The sequence below is a fragment of the Siphateles boraxobius genome, unplaced genomic scaffold, assembly GCF_051911475.1.
Source record: "Siphateles boraxobius isolate OS27281-9 unplaced genomic scaffold, OSU_SipBor_1 130, whole genome shotgun sequence".
Lineage (NCBI taxonomy): Eukaryota > Metazoa > Chordata > Actinopteri > Cypriniformes > Leuciscidae > Siphateles > Siphateles boraxobius.
In genome coordinates, this window is record NW_027508734.1 from 46539957 (window position 1) to 46564861 (window position 24905).

Here is a 24905-nt window from a genome sequence, read left to right on the forward strand (position 1 = left end):
TTTATTTTGATTAATATGTGCGAGGGAGAGAGAGCAAGACAGTGCTTAGTTTTGAGACGGTGAATCCTATACTTTCGCCTGGCTCCGCAGAGAGAGTGCGCGCGCGTGGCCGGGGCTCTCTCTCTCTACTCTGCTCGTTCAGTTCATGCTCCCTGTCACAAGCGCAGCAGTGCATCTACATGACAACAACGATGTGCCTCGTTTGTTCGCATTGCTGGAGGACAACAGGCTATACAAATACGGTGCTGTACAAAAACATAAATTATAGTTCGCCTCAAAGTTTTTTATTTGTGTATTTATTTAATTTGTATTATTTCTTCTCCAAGCTCATAAAATAAATTTGGGTCGCACATAAATTGACAGGGTCGGTCGGAAACCGGAACCAAACAAATTTTTTTCTTATGCCCAATCCTACTTACGAGTCTGTATGTAAGACTAATTTGTGCAAAGCTGAGCACCTTGCATAGATTAGGTAAAATTTTGTCCAAATTGCATGTCTGAATGTAAAGCTAGCATGTTAAACTTTTGACTTTCTAAGGCAAAACGAGTGGGAAGAAAAGTTTTATTTTATTTTTTTTATATATATATATTCATCGGAAGAAAGAAAAAAATTCTCCCCTCTTTGCTTTTTTTTTCTTCCTGATCAAATTCCAAATTAACCATGTCATTCCCAACAGATAATACTATATTGGCAAAAAGGTAAGATTCGTCTTGCTGTAAACCTCCGTCTATCTGTCCCACAGTATTCTCAGCTACTGAATAAGCTGTACTGTCAGCTTGCAAAAACTTGTCCTGTGGATGTGCTGGTGGGCAGAGAACCACCTAAGGGTGCTATGCTGAGAGCCACAGCAATTTATAAGAAATCGGAGCATGTTTCTGAGGTGGTAATCCGCTGCCCACACCACCAGAGTGTCGCTGAGAATAACAAAGGTTTGTATGTTTTAAATACAGCTGAATTTGTGAGTTTTAGAAATGCGTATACACTTGCCAAGTTGCAATGGAAGTTTGGTTGGCAAGAGGGCAGCATCATTGTTTAAAAGTATGCATCACACTATTTGGAAAGTATAACCATAAAACTACAAACATGTAATGCTTAAAAGTGAGCAAGCTTCTCAAATGGCTAAAAAAAGGCTGTTTAAGGAAGAGCCAAAAGATGATGAAAAAAGGAATCACAAAATAATGTCAAACCAGGACTCTATTTTAACCCTCTGAGGTCGGCGCGATAGTCTCACTTTTTTTCTTATCAGTTCAAAAGAGACTCAAAATACTCTGTTGATTTTAATCTTATGTGTTAGTGTCATACATCATTCGATCCTGTTAAGTGTGTATTTTTTTGTGTATACTCACAATATAAAGAAAGTATTGTGCTTTTAGTCAAATAAAGAAAAATAAACATGATGCTAGTTTTGCGTTCTCTCTGTCAGTGAAGTCCATTCTGAAACGCTTCCGAAAATTAACTGTAATTCCGCAAATACTTGTCATACAGGCACGAGTGTTTTTCCATAATGAAGCTTGAACTCTCTTCTTTTAAATGAATTAATTCATATAAAAAAACCCAAATATTCTCAGTTTATGTAATCTGTATGAAAAGAGAGAGATGTCAGTCTTTTTATTTCCAGCTCATTATACCTAATTACGCGTTAATGTGCCACGCCAGAGTATTTTGAGTTTCTTTTGCACTGATAAGAAAAAAAGTGATAGTCGACCTCAGAGGGTTAACCCTCTGAGGTCTAAGGTGTTTTTGGGGTCCTTGAGATGTTTTGACATGCCCTGACATTTGTGCATTTTTCAGTTGCTTATAAACATATTAATTACAAATGTGTAATTACACTCTATTTAGCACAAATAGGGCTACCATAATATGTGAGCAAGATGTATGTACACGTTTGTATTTTTGAGAGAATATTGTTTATGCATGGTTATTGAAAAAACTAAAACTTAAAGTGTCTGAAATAAGGCCACAAAAACCATACTACATATGTCTCCACAAGACTTTTGACTAATGGGTGTTGTTGCCTAGAATTTTTGCCTCGAAATGATCTGAAAAACATTCTGCCTAATCATTTACACAAAACCATACATTGATTTAAATTTTATAAGACACCTTATGTTTGGAAAGGCAATATGCGTGGAGGCGTGTTCACACCTGAGAAGACAAAGGCCGGATAATATGCCAGCTGCATATTAATGAGCCTTTCACACAGATGTGTCAACGGGTACCAAAGAATGCGACCTCGGATAAAAGAAATTATTTATATATATATATATATATATATATATATATATATATATATATATATATATATATCTTTTACAATTAGAAATTGTAACCAATTACAAATAGGTTACAATTACAACAAGAATTACAATTTTAACAATATTTCAAGTGTATTCTTTCTTTGTAAAAAGTATACATTTTATCATACGTATTAAAAAAGGTTAAGGATTCATTGGTTTGAATTTTGGAACAAACACTAAATAACATGTCCAAAACTAAACATTAAATCTTGTCTAAACATTCATATTTAGTCTGTAACATATTGTGTTTATGATATTATATTAGCATGTTAATTTGCAGTTTGTTGCTTATACAGACATTTTATTTCAACATATTTCAGTCTATTTTTACTCATCTTAGTAGGATAGCAATATAGTTTGGATGTGTTCATGTAAAAATGACGTTTACTAATGTAGGTGCGAGAGTGAATGAACGGCACAGACACGCGCTGTATAACTGTAGTAAACAACAGCGCGCGCCTGGGTCGTTCATTCATCATTTAGCCTACACAGACACGCAATTCATATTTAAAAGGGTGGTCAGACACATTTTTTCAAAGGCTTGATTGTGTTTGTGGGGTGCACTGTAACATGTGTCCATGCTTCGTTTTTAAAAAAAAATTACTTTATTTTTCATATATTTTACCTTTATTCTACACTGCTCTGTCCCTCATTGTAAAAAGGGTCTGATGGTTTCCGGGTTCTATGAAGCCAGTCCCTCAAAAATACGCAATGGGCTCAGATTGGTTAGCTGGCCCAGTGTGTTGTGATTCGCTAACCGACTATTGCACGTTTTCCGGAAACGGCCCGCCCCGTACATTTACCGGTAGCCTATTTTGTGCTTTAGTGTATTATAAACGATGGCGTCAATTAAACCATACCAATTTGAGCCCGAATAAGACCCAGAGAATGTTAGTGAAGATGATCGAGCAGAACCTGTTCAAGAACGGCTGTTAAACGACGTTTCAGAAAGGTTAGTTTTGTCTCATTACCTTTTAGATACGCTGTTATTTAATTGTACTAATTATTATAGTATTACAAAAAAATAAGCTTCATAAACAAGAATTTCATATAATCGTTCTAACAAATTATACTACAGTCCTCAAAGACATTTTTTTTTTTTTTTAGTTAAGACTCCGGATATATAGTGATTGTTACTGACTGTATGGCACGGTTACTTTTGTATTTTTAGAACGATTGTAGCCAAATATCTGTCGACAGAACTATTAACCCAAAATGAACACTAAACATTGGCTTTACTGTAGTAGCCAAATCAAACACAGAACCATGTTTAGCATGCCTGTAGATAAACAAGCGATAAGCGATACATAAAAACTCTAATCAAAGAATAATTTACTCTAATTCCAAGTTCGCTGTTGAGAGTCTCATTCCCTTTTAGATACGCTGTTATTTAATTGTACTAATTATTATAGTATTACAAAAAAATAAGCTTCATAAACAAGAATTTCATATAATCGTTCTAACAAATTATACTACAGTCCTCAAAGACATTTTTTTTTTTAGTTAAGACTGCGGATATCTAGTGATCGTTACTGACTGTATGGCACGGTTACTTTTGTATTTTTAGAACAATTGTAGCCAAATATCTGTCGACAGAATTATTAACCCAAAACGAACACTAAACATTGGCTTTACTGTAGTAGCCAAATCAAACACAGAACGATGTTTAAAATGCTTGTAGAAAAACAAGCGATAAGCGATACATAAAAGCTGTAATCAAAGAATAATTTACTCTAATTCCAAGTTCGCTGTTGAGATTTAAAAAAAAACACCATAACATTAGGTGTTTGTCGGATAACATTAAGTATGAATGAGCATTTAACAAGCTGGTTTGCAGAACCAAACAGCGTTGTCATTTGTTTACTTCCTTGCTACAATGTACAATTAACAAAGTGGACCTGCAATCCGGGCACTGATGAAAATAACAGCGTTTTGACGAAATTGCGTCGGCAACAACACTCCTATACCACAATAACTCTTCTCCAACGCAATATAAAATGGCCTCGCCCCCCTTATTTCGTATTCTCGGAGGAGGGGCTTATTGGGGTTACTGACGTCAGCAACCCTGGAGGAATGTCGTGTAGTCCCTACCGGCTGTTTGCTGTAGTCCTTAGAAATTGATTTCTTTAAAAGCAAATATCTCCGTTTGCTTTGAACTTTGAGTGCTGTAACTTTCCAGATGTTCTTTTTGCTCAAACAGCAATATTACACACTAACTAAAGTTAGAAAAGTGAAATCGTGTTTTACCACCCCTTTAAAATAATGCAATTTAATTTAGAAAGTCTTATGATTTTGTTAGAACAAATCCAAATGATTATACTGTATAATACAAGTTGATATTAGAAAGTCAGCAATGCCAGTCAGTATTCAGTTTTTTCTATATTGATTGCCTTTTGCTCTTCTCAGGTGTTTCTCACCGTAGTCATCTCATCCGTGTGGAGGGCAGTCAAAAAATACAGTACCACCAGGATCTAAACACCAAGAGGCATAGTGTGACACTGCCTTACGAGTCCCCTCAGGTACACCAGAATTCAGCACACTGCTTAAATTCTTGATTGAATTAAAGAATGAATGAAGCATTTATATAGCACTTTTTTATGTTCTACTGTTCACTCAAAATGCTTAAACTGATAACACTGGCAGGGAGGTGCTGAGGACAGATTGATGAATGATGCAGTGGTAAGCTATGAGCTCAGGATTGTCTTCTTTCCATTTTGCTTCAACTCCTTTATCTCTCTTTCTGTCATAGCAGGGGCTGCATCTGTGCTTATTGAAGCCACTTGTTTTGGCTTTATTCCTCTCTTTGTTAACATCTCCTTAAGGAGAGACATGGCAGGCAACAACATTGTGTGTTTTTTTTTCACTGGTCAATTTTGAGATTTTGGGCTATTTGTCTTCAATAACATGTCTTCTTTCAGACTTGTGGTGAAAAATTCCAAAATGCACATTAAGGTCTTTATTTTACTACACGTTGTCTATTTGCATCTGTAGATTTCTCCTAAATTCAACAAAAGTTGTCATTCTATATCAACATGCTGCTCCGCGATCGCTGTCTGCACCTTGTCATCACATATACCATTGGAAAGCTCTCACTCTCTCTTCTGTACAATGTTATTGGATCCAAATATGGTCATTTCCTTTTTAATCAGCAACCAATCGTGAAAGTACAATGGGGCATTTAACTCTAAAAGCAAAATTTCATTGGCTGATGTCAATTTCTGACAACGTGATTCGTTCAGATGCATCACGTGACGTGCTCTGACATTAGGGTTCTGTTCAGTTGAAGGCCATAAATGCTGTGTTATAAGTTTTGATGTGTTTTAGGTGGTTTGTATTGTTGTTGCTAATGATTTGATAAGATATTGTGTCTGTAAATACCGTAATTCCTCAAATAAAAACCGGGGCCTTTATTTACCTGAACTGCAGAATGTAACAGGCTTTTATTTGAAGCAGGCTTTTGTTAGAGGCAGGTCTAGGACAATTCTCTGGACTCACTAGATCAATAATTATCGAAAAAAAAGTTGAAATTTTGCAATTGGGTGGCTGTAACGGTAATTTAGAAAAAGGGGCGTGGCAAAATACACTCAAATCCTATAAATCATAAATAAAAACTCAGAACTTCACAAAAATTGATGAGCATATGTGTCAGAACATGGTGAAGAAGCATGCAAAGTTTCATGGAGATCGGACCATAGGTGGCGCTATAACTGTTAAAAAGCTTCAAAACCATGTATTTCCTATGGTAAATTGCCTGTATTAGCTGTAAATGGTCTTTTCCATCTACGAACATATAATGTTCATATCATAATGTTCAAAACCAACATAAATCATTCTAGAATGTGGTATATCATGGTAAATCATCCTATAACATGGTAAATCATGCTAGAATCATATTAAATCATACTAGAATGTGTTCAATTGTGGTAAACCATGCTAGAGCAGGGTAAATCATGGTGAATCATACTAGAACTTGGTATATCATGGTAAACTATGGTAAATCATGCTAGATTCATGGTAAATCATACTGGAACATGGTTAGTCATGAAAAATCACACTAAAATTTGGTATATCATGGTAAATCATGCTAAAACAAGGTCTATTCCATCTATGATGTCAGTGGTTAAATGCTTGCTACATGCAACTTAATGTCTTTTGATGCTTTTGAGCTTAACTGCCTTAACTGCTTGAACACCTATAAATGCTGCTTGCAGCTTTAATTGTATTCTTTTATTCTTTTATTCTTTAATTTGTATTACTATGTTTCTTGTTATATATGTGCACTGGAAGCTTCAGTACCAAGGAAAATTCCTTTTGTGTGCAAGCACACTTGACAATAAAGCTATTTCTGATTATAACCAGCATGAACATGACAAAAAAAAAATCAATGTTTCCTCAGAGCTACACATACCGGCGGTATGCTAAATTACACCCGTGTGTAGTAAGCATATGTCACATCATGGCATCCAGTGTCAAAACATAAAAACAACAACCAATAATCTGAAGTAACACTACTCCGGATACCGTAACATTAAAGACATTCCTGACAGGACAGTCAACTGCCGGTATCTAATAACATTCAGCTGCAAGCAAAATCCGAACAAAATTGCTTAAAAATAACATCGTCGCAGCTTAACTTGATAAATGAAACGGTGTAATTACCCGTAACAATATTTGCTGGTCTGTCCTCCTCCTCAAAATCACCATCCTCGACATCATCAAGAACTACAAGTTCATTGTTTAACAGCTCCTCTTCATCTTCCTCCTCCTGAGGGTCTTCGCGCCGGTTCTCCCGGCCCTGCAGTCGGACCTGAGCGAGTGCCTACCGTCCAGCGGCGCAAGGCTGTCCTTCCCTGAAGCAGAGGATCTTGAAGCATCTTCGCTCCATCAGTTTTCACAGACAGTCCACAAACTTTGAAAGACTTTATCATATCCACGTCCAGTTTGTCCCAGGCGGTGACCACCCAGTCCACAAGCAGGCGTCGGGCGGGGGCTTTTAAGTTACCTCCGGCTGTGTACTCCTTATCTGCATCCCCTGCCATCCACTGATCGTTGGCATCGTGCAGGCTCGCCTTGAAGGGTTGGTTCCACATCACATCGGGGGCTTTGATATATTTAGTGCAGCCTCCCGGGATCACCGCTGTTGTGATATTGTAGCCACATTTTAGTTCCTCTTTGGTGGCGGCACTGATGTGGCAGCGGTATGAGTCCCACGCCAGCAGTCGTGGGGTGAAGTTGAATTTTCCCACCACAGGCTTCAGCCAATCTACTGTGAGAGTTTCATTCATCGAGTGTCATTCATCCAGCCATTCAAAGTGGCGATTATTGCACTGGAGATCTGCTACTGCATTGCCTTCACTTCACAGACAGCCCCTTTAAAAATGATATAAGGCTTCAGTTTGGTGCTGTCGGCCTTGTCAGTGAGGACAACGGTAAGATGGCTTTTCTTGTGTCCTGTGGTTTTTAGAGCCACACTCCTCGTGTGTCAACAGTAGTGGGAGACACCATGTCAAACCAAACTGCAGTCTCGTCCATTGCAATGATGTCCTTCTCTAAAATCTTTTTAGAACTGACAGCCTTGCTAACGTAGTCAACATACGATACAAGTTTCTCAGTAAGTAGATCTGGGTCTTTCTGGGCCATGGTGGTGCGACGTCGAAATGAGAAACCATTGCGCTGTAAAAATCTTTGTAGCCAACCCCTGCTAGCACAAATAAATCTCCTCCATCACTCACAGAATTGTAGATCTCAAATGCTTTATTTTGTATAATTTTTCTCGATACTCGGTTGTGTTTGTCCCGCATGGAGTAGATCCACTCTGGCAGCTTTGTTTCTAGCTCCAGGCTAACTTTTTTCCTCCCACCTCCAGCTAGTCGTGCTCAGCTCTTGTCGGCTAATCTTGTCAGCTCCTCCTTCTGTTTCTTCCAGTATCGGATTCTCCTGGGGTCAATGTTGAAATGTTTCGCAGCTTTTTCAGCAGAGTTTTCCTCCGCATATTTTAAAACCTTTTAAATTTTAAATCAAATTTCGTCTGGGTGCCATGCTCCTCAAGTTCGTTTTCAATAAAGTTGTTGAAATGTCCGTCACCAGCACTAAATGAGACACGTGTTACATCCAATGTATCTACTGCCATCTATTGGCACCTGTACATAATGATGAACTTGAACGCACATTATATGAAAAGCACGTGGGAGATTTGTCCGTGTTGACCACGCCCCCGGCCACTATCACAGCCCCGGTGTTTAATTGTCTACCGGTTTTTATTTCAGGAATTACGATAGTTATTTCCACTAAAATAAAAATCATTAAAGGCCGTTTACTGAAAATGGGTTTTTTCTCATACTCTGAGCCAGAAATCCCCCCTTCAGCAGCGCTTACATACACCAAACTTTCCAGTTGCATTCCTATCTATATTCTTAAGGTTTTTTACAGAGGGGTTTGTTCATATATCATTCAGATTCTGATTCATACAACATTTTATACCTAAAAACGGGGCGAAAATTTTTTTTTTTAAGACTGTTGACAGTTTTTTCTGATTAATGGAGTGATAACGAGATATCCAAAATCCCCTCTCTAAAAACCGTTGACTCTAATATGTCAACAAAATTAAACAAGAATTTTGAATCTGGCTTTATCCAATGTTCAGATTTCTTTTCTAGAAATATATGCAAATTAGCACATATTTAATGAGATACCCAATTTGCATATTTAAAAATAAATATTTAAAAAACTTGTAATACAAAAGATATTTGTCTCAATGTCAGTAATCAAGTGGGGAAGTTTCATGCTGATATCTATTAGTTGTATTCACAAAGAATGTTATTTTACCACTAGGAGTACTCCTAAATCACACTAAAATATTTTAGCTAGGAGTTTTCTCTTAAAAGTTATTCACAACGCCTTTCAGACCTACTCTTAGTAAGGAAAAATGACAACTCCTAAACTAAGAGTGAGTCTTCGTTGCTATGGATGACATCAATTCTCATGCACGAGTTTCCTCGCAATGATCACGGTGATTGGTTGTTAGATGACAGGGCCATCATGCGGAACATAACACAGACACACATAACACACATAACAAATCATGGAATATCGACATCTAAATATGTCTGTGTCCTACACAAAATAATAATAGTAATGTCATCGAAATGCATATATAATGACATGTTTTTGCAGCCCCCAGTGAAGTGTAATTCTAAAAAGGCAGAGAGAGAGAGAAAAGTGGTGAATTCAATTAAATTAAATTAAGGTAGCCTAATACCCAAATGAAACCGCCACTTGCCTAATAATGAAAAACGACACTTGCATTAACACTTGCTTGGTTAATTTACATCCTGTTAGTATGGAAGCTTGTTTCCGCCACTGAATAAAAATTAAAAAAATAATAATTGCGACTTTTTATCTCACAATTGCGAGATATGATGTCAGAATTGTGAGAAATAAAGTCGCAATTGTGATAAAAAGTCGCAATTACAAGCTTCCATAGCCTAAATAGACTACTTAAAGCAAGGAAATGTTGCTCCTATTGAAGTAATGTATTAGTTGAATGACGGTGGATTATGAACTAACCAAAACGGAAAAGAAAGCCCAACTGGACGCAGGATCAGTTACTGCTGCTTGGTGTTGGTGCTGAAAAGAAAAAAAAAAAATGGGAAATTCGACACTGGGATATCAAGTAAAACTAAGCGTGAGACATGGGAGAGGATTTGTTTGCAGATCAATGCAGCATTCCCGCTTTTGTCGCGGACCCCGGACGACTGCGAGAGGCGGTGGTATGCGCTACAATCCTTTGTGAATAGGTCTTAGTGAGTTAGGAGTCCTCTTGACTTCTTTTAAGCTGTCCCAGACTTAGGTGCTACTTTTAGGGCTAAAATCCTTTGTGAATTACTCTTAGTGAAAAAAATTAGGAGTCCTAAAGTTAGGAGTGACATGCCCATTATTTTTAGGAGTTGCTCCTAAATTCGCCAGTTAGGAGCTACTTTTAGCCTTAAAATTCTTTGTGAATACGGCCCCAGGTGGATGACTTCTCCTCTTGTACTGGTCTGAAGGGCAGTGAGACCTAAAAAATCTTCACAGAATGCTTTCTGGTCTGTATTGGAAAAACCTGACATGCACTAATAGCTGAGCATTGTCACACGTCAGTGGACTCATCCACGGCTAAGCCTACACACGATGCCTTATGCATGGCTTCATCTAGCTGGGTTAGCAGCACATCCTGAGTTAATGTCACTTTTCTTTGTGGCAGATGATGCTGACATGAGTATTTGCTTTATTTTATCACAAAGCTCTTGTTTTTGTTTTCCCTCAAGTAGTGTTTCAGCTACTGCACTCATGCATTCTTTGACAAGCCCTCCATCAGTAAATGTCTTTTTGTGTTGACCCAAAATCCAAGCAACTCTGAGGGAACTCTCATGAACTCTCATGTTGGGCATTGAATGTGTGGCTCAGGATCCCGGTGGACTGGTCATATTGGGCTCTGAGACTACTTATTTTCTGTGATCTCACTTCAGATTTGAGTTGGTATGTTTGTTCATAAAACCTTTGTTTTGCCTCATTATGGCGTTTCATATTGGCACTTTTAATAAGATGCACGGTTTCTTCTCGCTTTTTCATTGTCTTTTCTTTTTTTGGAGAGCGCCATTTGTAGCTTATTTTTCTCTCCCTTTCTCCGTCTCACTCGTCTGTTTCTCTCACTTTCTCTCTCACTCATCTTTTTTCTCAACTTTCTGTGGCTCAGTTGTTTGTATCGTTATCTTGTCTTTTGTTTTGATTTTTATCTACTTTCTTTTCATGTGTAACTTCCCTCTAGCTCTCTCATCTGTCTGCACTGTAGAGTCGCAAATTTTACAGCCTGGAATCCATAGACTTGATTGGTTGAGCAGTATCACGTGGGATGGCTTAACTCGCATGCAATTGGTCTGTGTGTTTCCTCATCCACTAAACCACTACCGTAAAGACTACAAAAGCTGTGCCGGTTAACACACCTGATCCAGCTCAACTTCTTCAGGCTTATTTGAAAACTACAGGTATGCATGTTTGAGCAGGGTTGAAACTAAACTCTGCTGGGCTGACCCTCCAGGAATTGAGTGTTGCACACCTGCTGTATGATTTGTAGAGCTGATATAAGGCAATTTGTTCAGCAGAGTGATGCAAGCGTCGTTATAAGAGCTGCAACTAACAATTATTTTGATAATCGATTAATCTTTCAATTATATTTTTCCCTATTAATTGGATGGAAAATTTAAAAAAATAATAATTTGAATCCATTATTTTAAACAATTTTATTCAACATTCTGCCCAATGCTGTCCTCGAAAATGTGTATAATGTCGATTAGGGATTCAACGATTATAGATTTTGTTGGTACGATTAATAATCACGGCTTCACGATTATGCATTTGTTAATTTCACAGCAATGTATAAAATCACATGAATACTCTTTAGATTTTAAAGTGTTCTTTATTGCTGCCTTGTTCGCTTTCAGATTTAGTAGCAGCAAATAGCACACACCGAGCAGAAGGCAAAACATAAGGAATAATTAAATTGTATAAAATGGATATAGAGCCATGTTTCTGTATTAAACACTTCTCGTATAAAAAAGGTTCAGACAAGTCTGAGAAGGAAAGACAGTGAGAATGAACAAAATTGCGTACTTGAAAAAAACGAAATAAATTAGACTGTGGTATATTGAATTTCTTTGCAAGATCAGAAAATATTGTGAAAACTCCGTCAATAAATAAATCAGAAAAATATGAGGCCTCTATTTTTCCATAAAACATAAGGAGAATCAAAGGTTGAGGGCACAAATAAATGATTATTGCAAATAGGTCCATAAAGAGAAGCAGCAGCAAGTTTAAAATGTTGTCTGAATTGACTCCAAATCCTAAGGGAAGAACAAACAACTAGATTTGTAGTTTATTTTGATGGGCGATTGAACAAAGGAGCACACACCATGGCAGAGAGCGTGGACGAAAAGCAAGACTGTGCTTCTAATACACACCAATCTATATGGGGAGCATTATACCAACTGTGGATTTTGCTTATATTTGCTGCCCAGTAATAAATCCAAAAATTAGGCAGAGCAAGACCCCCATCTTTTTTATGTCTCTGAAGATATGCCCTGCCATATAAAAGTAGAAATAGCCTGATCCAACAGTTTAAAGAAGGACTTTGGTAAAAACAATGGAAGGGTCTGAAAAAGGAACAAAAACCTAGGTAAAATATTCATTTTGATTGACTGAATTCTACAAAATAGAGTTAGAGGTAACTTATCCCAACGTTGCAAATCTAATTTGACTTGAGTGAGCAATTTGGAGAAATTATATTGATATTGTAGATCAAAAGAGTGCAAAATATTTATCCCCATGTAGCGAAACTTTGTGGAGGAAACACTGGTTATTTACTGGAAAACATTCACTTTTTTTATATTAAGCTTATAACCAGAAAAATAACCAAAATTGTTAAAAATATTCAAAAGATCTGAGACAGAGCCGACAGGGTTCGTAACAAAAAGCAAAAAGTCATCAGCGAGACACGATGTTCTATCTCTCCTCTAACAATACTTGAAAAAAGAGGGGAATTTTTCAGGGCTATGGAAAGAGGTTCTATTGCTAAAGCGAAAATAGAGCGGAAAGAGGACAACCTTGGTGAGTACCTCTTGACAGCGGGAAATATTGGGAACACAAAAAAATTGTTCACACACTAGCAACAGGAGCAGTGTATAAAAGGTGTCATGACGTGAAAAAGGAGCCAAAGCCAAATCTATCTAATATAGTGAATTAATAATTCCACTCAACCTGGTCAAAGGCCTTTTCCGCATCTAATGAGATTATTATCTCACTAGATGAAGAGGTGGATGGAGAGAAAATATTTAAGAGTCGTTGAATATTTGATGATAATTGTCGTCCCCTAATGAAACCGGTCTGATCTTCAGAGATTATTTTAGGAAGACAGGGATCCAGACGGCAAGCCAGCACCTTAGCCAATAGTTTAACATCAGCATTTAACAAACTAATGGGTCTACAATTGCCACATTCATCTGGATTTTTGTCCCGCTTGAGTAAGAGTGAGATAGAGGCCTGAGTGAGAGTTAAGGGAAGAGAACCATTTGCTAAAGAATCATTATACATATCTAACAACAAAGGTGCCAGATTTTTGGCAAACATTTTGTAAAAATCAATCGGGAAGCCGTCTGGAACTGCTACCTTACCACTTTGCATAAGCTGAAGACCTTTCAAAATCGCATCTAACTCTAGAGGCTTGTCAAGTCAAGTCATCCTCATTTATATAGCGCTTTTAACAATGTAGATTGTTTCAAAGCAGCTTTACAGAAATAAACATATAATTTAAGGTAACAGAGATTGGTTTGGTTTTATAGTGGCTCTTGAAAAATATTTTTTCCAGCTAAAGTTAGTTTTGATTGATTCATTTCCGTCTAAATGAGCATTTGTTATTAAATTAGGGGCCGCTAAGACGACACCGTTCTCTCTAAACAGACTTTAAACGTGAACCTGTGATAGACGCTGATGGCGTTCACATGCGCATTAAGAATTGATTCTATAGTTATGTGCGTTTGAATATATGTGCGCAGGTTTGTAATTCCTTACGAACCATGCCTAAACAAACTACTTGTCTATAAATTTTGATGCAGAATTTTGATTTTATCTTATCACTTTGGGTAGGTACGCGAACCGAAAAATTCCACAACGCTTTATCTCTAGAGTGGTATAGGGATCCTCCATAGGGAGAGGCTAGTTGGCACTTCAGCACAGCATTGTCATCAGGTCCAGGCTTGTCAAGATCATCTGCTACCGCTACATCAATACGAGGAAAATTTAATCTGTCTAAGAAACTATCCATGATGGAATCATCTTTAGGTGGCTCTGATTTATAAAGATTTGAATAGTAAGAGAAAAAAACATAATTGATGTCCGATGGATTTTTAGTTAAGGAACCAGAAGAATCATATACCTGTGTAATTAGACGAGAGGCAGTTAATCCCTTAAGCTGGGATGCCAGTAGCCGACCAGCTTTATCTCCATGCTCATAAGAAGTAGCTTTAGTTCTTCGCAGCATAAATTCCGCATTTTTTGTACTTAGCAAATCAAATTCCGCTTTTAATTCCAATTTCCTAGCACACAACTCAGGGGTAGGATTATTAAGAAGCTGCCTATCAGTCTCGATGATGTAATTAACCAGGTCTTGTAACTTTTGTTTCCTTTGTTTGTACTTATAACCAGTGTATGAAATAATATAACCTCGGATTACCACTTTGAATGTTTCCCACAATAATGAAGGAGAAACAGAATCTGATGTATTAGTCTCAAATGTGTCAATATTAGTACTTATATACTCACAAAATTCTTTATCAGATAGTAATCCTGAATCAAACCTCCACTGATTTGCCCTACCTCTAATATTAGAAAAATTCAGGTTTAGAGAGTGTGGTGCATCATCGGAAATAACTATAGACGAATATTCAGAGGAATGAACTAATGGCAAGAGAGCTTATCTAGGAAAAAATAGTCAATACGCAAGTAAGATTGGTGAACACTGGAAAAAAAAGAAAATTCCTTTTTTGACGGGTTTAGAAAACGCCATGGGTCAGCACAACCAGTCTGAGTCATGAATGCTGACACTGCTTTGGCCATAGCTTTTTGCTCTAAAGTTTTAGGATTTGACCGATCATACCTTGGGTCCATCACACAATTGAAATCACCTCCCAAATTAAGGTAATGCGAGCTTAAGCATGGAATATATGAAAAAAGGGAAGAGAAAAAAATGGGATTATCCCTGTTTGGGCTATAAATATTTACAAACACAACTGACATATGAAAGAGAATGCCAACGACTATAACATAACGACCCTCAGGATCCGCAATAATCTGTGATGGAGAGAAATTAACTTGTTTATGCATAACAATAGCTGTACCTCTGGCTCTGGTGTTAAAATTAGAGTGAAACAACTGGCCTATCCAGGGTTTTCTTAATCTAACATGGTCTTTGCCTCGCAGGTGTGTTTCCTGAAGAAAAAATATATCAGAATTCAGATTCTTAAGATGAGAAAACACTCGAGAACGTTTAATTGGCCCTCCTAAACATTGGACATTCCAACTAACTAGGTTAACAGAAATACCCCTGCTACTCAGCCCCGTATTTAGGCCTAGTCCAGCCATTTCATTGATGCATGGAAAACAAAATCAGTAAAAAGGACTGGAGAGAAGAAAGAAAGAAACAAACAAAAAAAAAACACTTAAGTTATGCTTTTCCTCCATATGAATATAAACAACCCAAAAACAGATAAAACAACAAAAACAAAAGAACATACATCCTAAACTCGCCATAGAAACCCACACGAGTTGCAGGAACAAATTGTAGCACAACCGGAAAAACATGCAGTGATGACCACTCCGATAATGAATAATATACTACTAATAGTGATGGTGATAATACTAATAAAAACAAAAATAATAAAAAAAAATACATCAAACTAACACAAATGACTTGTCAGGGAGACAAAAAAACTGTAAAAAAAAAACAGTAAAAAAAAACACCAAAACAAAACTCAGTCCTTGCAAATAAGGGAGAGCATGAACTTATGTGAGCCACGTCATTCACGCTAATGAAGAAGACATAGCTACTCAGTTTATGAAATAATCTATTCACTGATGATTAATAAAAGGGCAGCACAATTGAACATTATCCATCTTGAATGTGATCCTGAAAGTAACGTTCAGCCGTGTCAAAGATATGCTCACCGTTATGAGTGATGCGCAGGCGGGCTGGGTAGATCAGGCCGAAGCGTATTCCCTTTTTGTACAAACTTGACTTGACTTTGTTGAAGGTTGCCCGCTTGCTGGCGACACCCACGCTGAAGTCCTCGTAGGTCTTTATGGTGTGACCTTGGTATGAGATCTCTTTGTGTTCCTTGGCCCAGCGCAGTGCAGCATCTTTGTCCAGAAACCTGTGAAATTTAACTATGAACGGCCGCGGTCTATCGCCTTGACGGGGTTTGGGCGCCAGACTGCTATGAGCGCGATCAATTTCAAGAGGGGCTGACAGGACGTATTTCATAGTTTCAAAGAAAAAGTCAGTCATGAATTCTCTTGGATTTCTGCCCTCCAATCCCCTCTGGAAAGCCCACCATCCGTAGATTCTGTCGCTTCGATCGGGACACCAAATCCTCCACAGCAGAACCAAGCATTGCATTCAAATCAGCCGCCGCCGTTAAATTGGCCTTGAGCGAAAAGTGACTTCTCTCTCTAACTCATAGATCCTGCCGCTGTGGTCAGTGAGAGCCGTCTCCATCTGGGAAATAGTGGTGGTGTGAGAGGCCAAAGTGCTGTGAATGCTTTCCAACGATGTTTGTAATGGAGATAAATTCCTCTGTCAAACTTCGCCTCGACATCTCAAGCTCTGACCCGAGCACCGCTGCTGTTAGTGGAACAGGCACCGCCACCATTTCGGGTTCCTCGTCTTTGCCAGAGGTTACTTGGTTTTTAGCACTGCCAGTGCCAGGTTTAGTATTCTTGCCCATTTCTGTATTAGCTCCGCTCCCTGATCACCAAAGACACTTTATCACGCGCAAATGATAAGAAAAGACAGCTGTATTAAACACTACTTAAGCAAAAACTCAGAGCACAGACAGCGTGCGACCTCTCACGACATCGTGAAACCGGAAGTGAGAAATCATTTAAGTTATAACGATTAACCCTCTGGGGTCTAAGGTGTTTTCTGGGACCTGGAGGTGTTCTGACATGCTCTAACATTTGTGCTTTTTTTCAGTTGCTTATAAACATATTAACCCTCTGGGGTCCAGGGTGTTTTTAGGGTCCTTGAGATATTTTGACATGCCCTGACATTTGTGCTTTTTTCAGTTGCTTATAAACATATCAATAGCAAAGGTGTAATTACACTCTATTTAGCACAAACAGGGCTACCATAATATGTGAGCAAAATGTATGTACATGTTTGCATTTTTGAGAGAATATTCTTTATGCATGGTTATTGAAAAAACTAAAACTTCTGTCTGAAATAAGGCCACAAAACACATACTAAATATGTGTCCACAAGACTTTTGACTAATGGACATTGTTGCCTAGAGTTTTTGCTTCAAAATGATCTGAAAATCATCCTGCCTAATCATTTACACAAAACAATACATTGATTTAAATTTTATAAGACACCTTTTGTTTGGAAAGGCAATATGCATGGAGGTGTCTTCACACCTGAGAAGACAAAGGCCGGATAATGTGCCACATACATAATGAGTTGCATATTAATTAGCCTTTCACACAGGTGTGTCACAGGGTCCCAAAGAAATCAAGGACAAAAGAAATTATCTATATATACATATTTTACAATTAGAAATTGTAACCAATTACAAATAGGTTACAATTACAACAACAATTACAATTTTAACAATATTTGAACTGTATTCTTTCTTTGTAAAAAGTATACATTTTATCATACGTATTAAAAAGGTAAGGATTCATTAGTTTGAATATTGGAACAAACACTATAATAACATCTTAGTTGATAATTCAATATACCTACTTTATTTTTGACAAAACATACTATAGTATATTTAACATGTGAGAAATTGTTGAACAAAAGCTTAACTATTTAATGTGACAGTAGTCTTTTTTTCAGTCAAAACTTTATAATCTATCCATAACTAATCACAAAATCTTGTCTAAACATTCATATTTAGTTTATAACATATTGTGTATGATATATTAGCATATACATGTTCATTTGCAGTTTGTTGCTTAAATACAGACATTTTATTTCAACATATTTCAGTCTATTTTTACTCATCTTAGTAGGCTATAGCAATATAGTTTGGATGTGTTCATGTAAAAATAACGTTTACTAATGTAGGTGCGAGAGTGAATGAACGGCACAGACGAGCGCTGTATAACTGTAGTAAAGAACGCGCACGCGTCTGTGCTGTTCATTCATCATTTAGCCTACACACAGACACGCAATTCATATTTAAACAGTCTTTTTGCGGTTTACAGACACTGTCCAATATCGCGATTAGAACAAAGCACTTAAGAATAAATGACTTACTACATCAGCTGGATCCGTTGCTCCTCGAAATGAAACTACCAGCATTTCTAGTATATTTTCCAGGGTTATTAGATAGTATTGTTCCTCACAGGTAGCAAGACGAGGTAAAGTACAAGTTTTAATTAAACATGATGTGTTTTATAAACTAGCTGGTAGGCGTTGGCATGTTTGAATGGCTTGCCTTAGATGATTTGCGGTCTCCGTGGGCGTGTCACATTAGCAGAATAATGAGCTGAGAGAACGATAATGAGATCGGCTGACACCTCTCTCTTTTTTATAGATTACATATACAGAGAATATTTATTTTAGTTTTGAATTAGATATTTTAAAAGTACAAACTTAAATGATTATAAAGATATATTGCTCATGCTTGGGTGAATAGTATTCGCTGAGTTTTGTTTTAGTTTAGAGACGTGCTCCAGAAAAAAGGTTAACGGAGATGGAGAGACAGAAAGCCCACCCTGTTTATTTTCTTTATTTTACAAAATCACAATGTTTTATTTCGATTGTAAGTGGACACATAAAAAAATAGACATTCAACAGTTTATTTTTTTTATATTTCTTAAGTCTGAATGAACAAAAATGACAGAGTATTTTAAATCTATTTTCCTGCTATGTGAAAAAAATCGAGCAAAACGCGCCGGCGCGTTTCTCGACCCCAGAGGGTTAATGGCAAAGTTGTCATTACACTCTATTTAGCACAAACAGGGCTACCATAATATGTGAGCCACATGTATGTACATGTTTGTATTTTTGAGAGAATATTGTTTATGCATGGTTATTGATAAAACTAAAACTTAAAGTTTCTCAAATAAGGCCACAAATCACATACTAAATATGTGTCCAAGACTTTTGACCAATGGATGTTCTCGCCTAGAATTTTTGCTTCAAAATGATCTGAAAATCATCCTTCCAAATCATTCACATAAAACAATACATTGTTTTAAATTTTGTAAAACACTTTTTGTTTGTAAAGGCAATATGCGAAAGGGGCGTGACTCATGAATAATGGTCTGATTTACACCTGAGAAGACAAAAGTCCTGCTTAATAAGCCTGTATAATGAGCCTTTCACACAGAGGTGTGTCATTGAGCCACAAGAAAGAATACAAGGACAATATATATATATATATATATATATATATGTATATATATATATATATATATATATATATATATATATATATATATATATATATATATGTTATCATTTCTAGTAATTGTGTAGTTAATTCTCATACTGTATTTTCAGAAAGTTTTAGATATGTCCAAATTTGTCACTAATAAAACACAATAAAAATAATTTGAAGAGAAGTCTTACATTGACCTTTTAAGATTTTGTTTACATCTACCTTGTACATATATTCTTTGCTATTTTATTAAAAAGGTTACAATTACAGCAACAATTAAAATTACAATATTTCAAGTGTAATATTTCTTTGTAAAAACTGAAGTATACATTTGATCATACGTATTTCAAAGTTAAGGATTCATTAGTTTGAATAAAGCCTACATTGGAACAAACACTATAATAACATCTTAGTTGATGACTTTATTTTTGACAAAACAAACATAGCCTAATATATTTAACATTTGAGCAGAAATTGGTGAACAAAAGCTTATTTGATGTGGCAGTAAGTTAGTCTATTTTACAGTAAAATCTTTATAATCTATCCAAAACTAGTCAACGACATGTTGTCTTTCATATTCCGTCTGTAACATAGGCATATAGTTTGTTGTTTTTATGATAGCCTATATTAGGGCATATAAATATTAATTTGCAGTTAAATACGTTGCTTATACAAAGACATTTTATTTCAACATGTTTAAGTCGATTTTCACGCATCTCAGTATAGCATTATATTTTGGTAAAAGCTGTTCAGTTCATTCATTCACACACAGACGCGATTCATATTTAAACATTCTTTTTGCGGTTTACATACACTAGGATATCACAATTAGAACAATAATTTAAAAAAACTACTTCTCAGGTGGATCCGTTGCTCCTCGAAATGAATTTAAACCAGCACTTCTGAGGTAATTTCCCAGGATTATTCCTCACAGCCTTGCAAGACAACGTACAGTACTTTAATCTGAATAAATTTGGTGTGCGGATCTCATCTGATGGGCGTTTACACGTTTGCATGTGTTGCTTCAGATCATTTGCGTTTGAATAGCGCGCGCTCTCCGTGGGCGTGTCAAATTAAAAGATAATGAGATTAAATGAGAGCGACTGACATCTCTCTCTTTTCATATAGATATAAACAGAGAATATTTGTTTTTGTTATAAATTAGATCATTTAAAAGTACAAACTTAAACGATTATAAAGGTATACTGTATTGCTCATACCTGGGTGAATAGTAGTCGCTGAGTTTTGTTTAAGTTTAGGGACGTGCTCAAAAAAAAAAGCTCACTGTGATGGAGAGCCAGAAAGCACATCCTGTTTATTTTCTTTATTTTACAAAAGCACAATGTTTATTTCGATTGTAATTGGACACATAAAGTAGACATTAACAGTTAATTTTTTCGTATTTCTTAAGTCTGTATGACCAAAAATGACGGAGTCAATAGGTCTATTTTGCTGCTATGTGAAAAAAATCGAGCAAAACGCGCCGGCGCGTTTTCAGACCCCAGAGGGTTAAAATATGATTATATAGCCCCAAAGGGATCTCATCTCATCCACCACCGGTGTACAGCATCTACCTGGATGATGTGATGCCAGCCACAGTATAACTGTGCCAGTGCGTTCCCCATACACCAGCTATAGCTGGAGGGGGAGTGACAGAGCCAATTCAAAGGATGGGGATTAATGAGGAGGTTATGATTGATAAAGGCTAATGGAGGGAATTTGGCCCGGACACGGGGGATCCGGTGCTTCTCTGTAACTTCATTGATTGTATTTTGTCTTTGTCCCTCTAGCTTGGTTCAGTGGTAACCACCATACTACTGAATTTCATGTGCAATAGCAGCTGTATGGGTGGGATGAATAGGAGGCCAATTCTCACCATACTGACCCTGGAGACATTCGAGTGAGTCCCTCTCTCCTATTTTCTCTTCTTTTGTTTGTCCTGGCAGTACTGGAAATTAGGGTTGAATGTTTGGTGGTGTTCTTCATTCACAGCAAACAGGTCCTTGGTCGCCAATGTTTTGAAGTTCGAGTGTGTGCATGTCCAGGCCGTGACCGCAAAACGGAGGAAGACAACCTGAAAAGGATTAATGGGGAGATGGTTCCTGGGACAAAGAGAAGTAAGCGTTTAAATGAGGGGGCTGAAAATATGATGCATAACCACTTCAAATTAAAAAAAAATTTCACAATTGCTAAGACATTTCTTTCAACCATTTCTCACAACTTTAAACACCAAAAAATAAAGCACTGCACTACTTGAAAAAAGCTGTAATCGGGCATGTAAAACTCCTGAGTACTCCTGTGTACTCCACAAATAAACGTGTGTGTACGGGAGTTTGCTGTCCCGTCACACAATCCCGAATACTCCTGGATATGTACCGAGTTTGGGGCACAGCAGGGAGCCACTAAGGGCCATCAGTTACCATGGTGAATAATCCCCCGGTCGGGGTCAATGCCAGGGAATATTAGCATTTCACACCTTTGGGACACAAGGCAGTGGCCTCCTTCAATTGGTCAGAGGTCTTACATAGGATTGGCTGCTCAATGCTTTGTCCCTCCTCTAAACCCCCACACTATTGGTCCAGTTTATGGCCTCATTTGGGTTTATTATTACTCATTATTAATATTTATTATCATTGGTGTTGATGGTTATAATGTCAAGACAATCAGATAGACAAAGTTGAGGTTGTTATTTGTATTATTTGTAAATGACACTGGGCACATGACATATATATATACACACAGTCAAAATTCTATAAATAAAAATACATTAGCACAGAATACATTTTACTATTAGTCATACAATATATAACCCCACATAATATATTAGGCCTGTGTGTAAGATATAGAAAACAATATAATATACAAATACTTTAAAATATATAAATAGTACAATATATAAATAATACAATTTATAAATAGATAACAATATGGAATTGTATAGAATATATAAATGCAGTATATATATATATATATATATATATATATATATATATATATATATATATATATATAAAAACCTATATAGAATTATATATAATACAATCTATAAATAATACTATATAATATAAATACAACTATATATAAAAAAACAACAGAATATTCAAATTATACTATAGAATAATATTTAGATGCATAATACTAAAATAATTCACAGGCCAGCTTCTGTGGTCTCCACCGTGACTCGATCTGCACCAATTCGTGCATGATGAGTTCCCAAGTACTTCTGGTCTGCTTCCAGTCTTTTTTGTAACACCCCACACAGCGCAGACAAAACTGTACTACGGGTTGGAGGCCGAACAACCCACACTGACTTTCCATCCAAGATGGCATCCTCCTCTTCAGACATGTGGTCAACTGTTGCAGTCTTCCAGATAGCTGCCTCTTCCTCTGTCTGGAGAACGCTAGTCCTGCTGCTCAGCAGCTGCAAAATAGGAGGGAAAAAAGTAATTAAACCACTGAAAATATCAAATGGGTTGGGATGGGAGCCTCTCCCAGGCTGAGTCTTTAACTGAGATTTATATTTATTTATACTTACTCCTCTTTTTCTTTGTCTCATGTGCGCAATGATCCTGCTGTCCTCCATCTTGTCTTTGTTCTCATCTTGGGCCATCCTGTAACCCCTTCTAACAGTTTCAAAATACGTCTTGCAGGATGCTAGAGAGAGGGAGATAGTGAGGGGGGAGAATGTGTTTATTTATAACTAACTAATCTATACAGTTAAATAGTTGTAGCCTTGGGACATTCTCTAGTGACTTACCTTTAACAACAGCAGGATCTACGTCCGGTACAGCCATGGAGACGCTTTAAAAAGATAGGTTGTGACCTCGAGGTTGTGGGGGGAGGATAGACTGTGGAGCAGTAATTAAAGAAGGTTGATTAAAAATATAATTTAGAAGAAAGGACTGTTATGAAACAATAGTTTTAAAGATATACCTTGTCTGTGGGTCATATTTGTGTATGTTGTTTTCCCCATTGTGCAATCTCCGTACAGCTTCCTGTAAAAATCCAACATAGTATGAGGGCTCAATTCAAATATAATAATAAATAAAGCACACAAAGTTAAGCTGACACCGCCAAATGTTTGTGACGGTCAGAAAATAACTTACCGCAACAGAATTATTCCCAGCTCTCTTTAATTTCTTTGAAGCAGGCTCCTCTTTTGCCTCTTTGAGCTCATTGATGCCAGCCTCCATCTTATCCAACCTCTTGTCCATCGTCTCCAGCTTTTCAAATATCCTCTTCAAACTTGCATTTACCATATACACCAGTCTGTTTTCGTTCGGACTCGGAGTTTGAATAGCCACATTGTCCCGACGTAAAGGAGTAACATCTCTACTATATTGAGCAATATTGAGCTGCCAGTCCCAAAACAAATTAGCATTTACAAAGCCTAGCCATCAACTAACAGCATGTGGTCAGGCAAGTTCCTGTTTTCGGGCCTTTGTGGGCATTTACAGGTACGCATAACAAAGTTCCAAAGATCCCTGCGGAACAGAACATTTACCGGGCGTATTCATTGTCTGAATTCTCCCGTATACACCCCTTTTGACGCAGTGCTGCCTGTGTCCATTCTCGAACCATTGCACCCATTTCCACTGCATAAAGGCGGTTCATGTCCAGAAAGATCGGTTTAAAACTTGCTGGTCTCAAACGGAGCCGGGGCTCAGGGCAGGAGCACACAATAGTGATGCGCGGAGTATGATTATATCCGCGGACACCCGAATAATCCGCGGGTCGGTCAGGGCAAGTAATACAACATAACATTCCAATTAATTTGGATGAGAGAGAAACTAATGTGGTGATTTTATTAAAGAACTCTCATTTCACGGTAAAACGCAATGAATGTGTTTCTCTTTTTTGTAACTTTCGTTTTCAACAACAACTTGTATCTCTTCAGGGAAAACTAGTGTCGCGTAGCCAGACCTTTAGACTTACGGCAGGAGGCCTGGACTCTATCGCAGCTTTCATTGGCCAAGAACTGCCCAAGAGGCCGTTTGACTGACATTTAACACAACCAATAACAGTTCGTTTTCTTCCGCATCATGTTTAAGGCAATGTTAATTTTGGCAGCCATTTTTGAATTAGTCTTAGTCTTCATCTTCAGACGAAAATGCTTATTGGTCTTAGTCACATTTTAGTCATTTTGTCTTTCATAGTTTTAGTCTAGTTTTAGTTGACAAAGTCATTGCATTTTTTGTCAACTTTGTCATTACTTTTAGTCGAACTGCAGACCCCGACATTAATTTTGGTAACTATTTTATATGTACTGTAGTCTATAGACAAAAAAATGTCATTACAAATTTTCTTTCTAGGCCAGTTCAATTAAGCTTATGAGAAATTTCAATCAAGTTAACAGGCTGTATTGACATTGCACTCTTTAGCAGTACCACTAGTGCAATTCTACATATC

The 24905-nt window shown here is 37.2% G+C and overlaps 1 protein-coding gene and 1 long non-coding RNA gene across 9 annotated transcripts in view; one reads left to right on the top strand and one right to left on the bottom strand.

Moving 5' to 3' along the window:
* Nucleotides 1–24905, top strand: part of LOC143737758 (cellular tumor antigen p53-like) — a 138676-nt gene that overhangs the window by 76220 nt on the left and 37551 nt on the right. For 4 of the 8 annotated variants that reach the window (XM_077229612.1, XM_077229619.1, XM_077229617.1 and 1 more), the window contains exons 5-9: nt 744–930; nt 4705–4817; nt 4942–4977; nt 21287–21396; nt 21489–21611. In XM_077229612.1, coding sequence (XP_077085727.1) covers nt 744–930; nt 4705–4817; nt 4942–4977; nt 21287–21396; nt 21489–21611 — 569 coding nt within the window. Of the gene's footprint in view, nt 1–743; nt 931–4704; nt 4818–4941; nt 4978–21286; nt 21397–21488; nt 21614–24905 lie in introns of all 8 variants that reach the window. The other 4 variants (XM_077229620.1, XM_077229616.1, XM_077229613.1 and 1 more) reach the window with 3 other exon arrangements.
* LOC143737772 (uncharacterized) lies at nt 23299–23820 on the bottom strand. The gene is made up of 3 exons (XR_013203712.1): nt 23603–23820; nt 23430–23491; nt 23299–23344 (listed from the first exon to the last, which is right to left on the bottom strand). It is a non-coding gene; the product is annotated as an uncharacterized LOC143737772 (long non-coding RNA).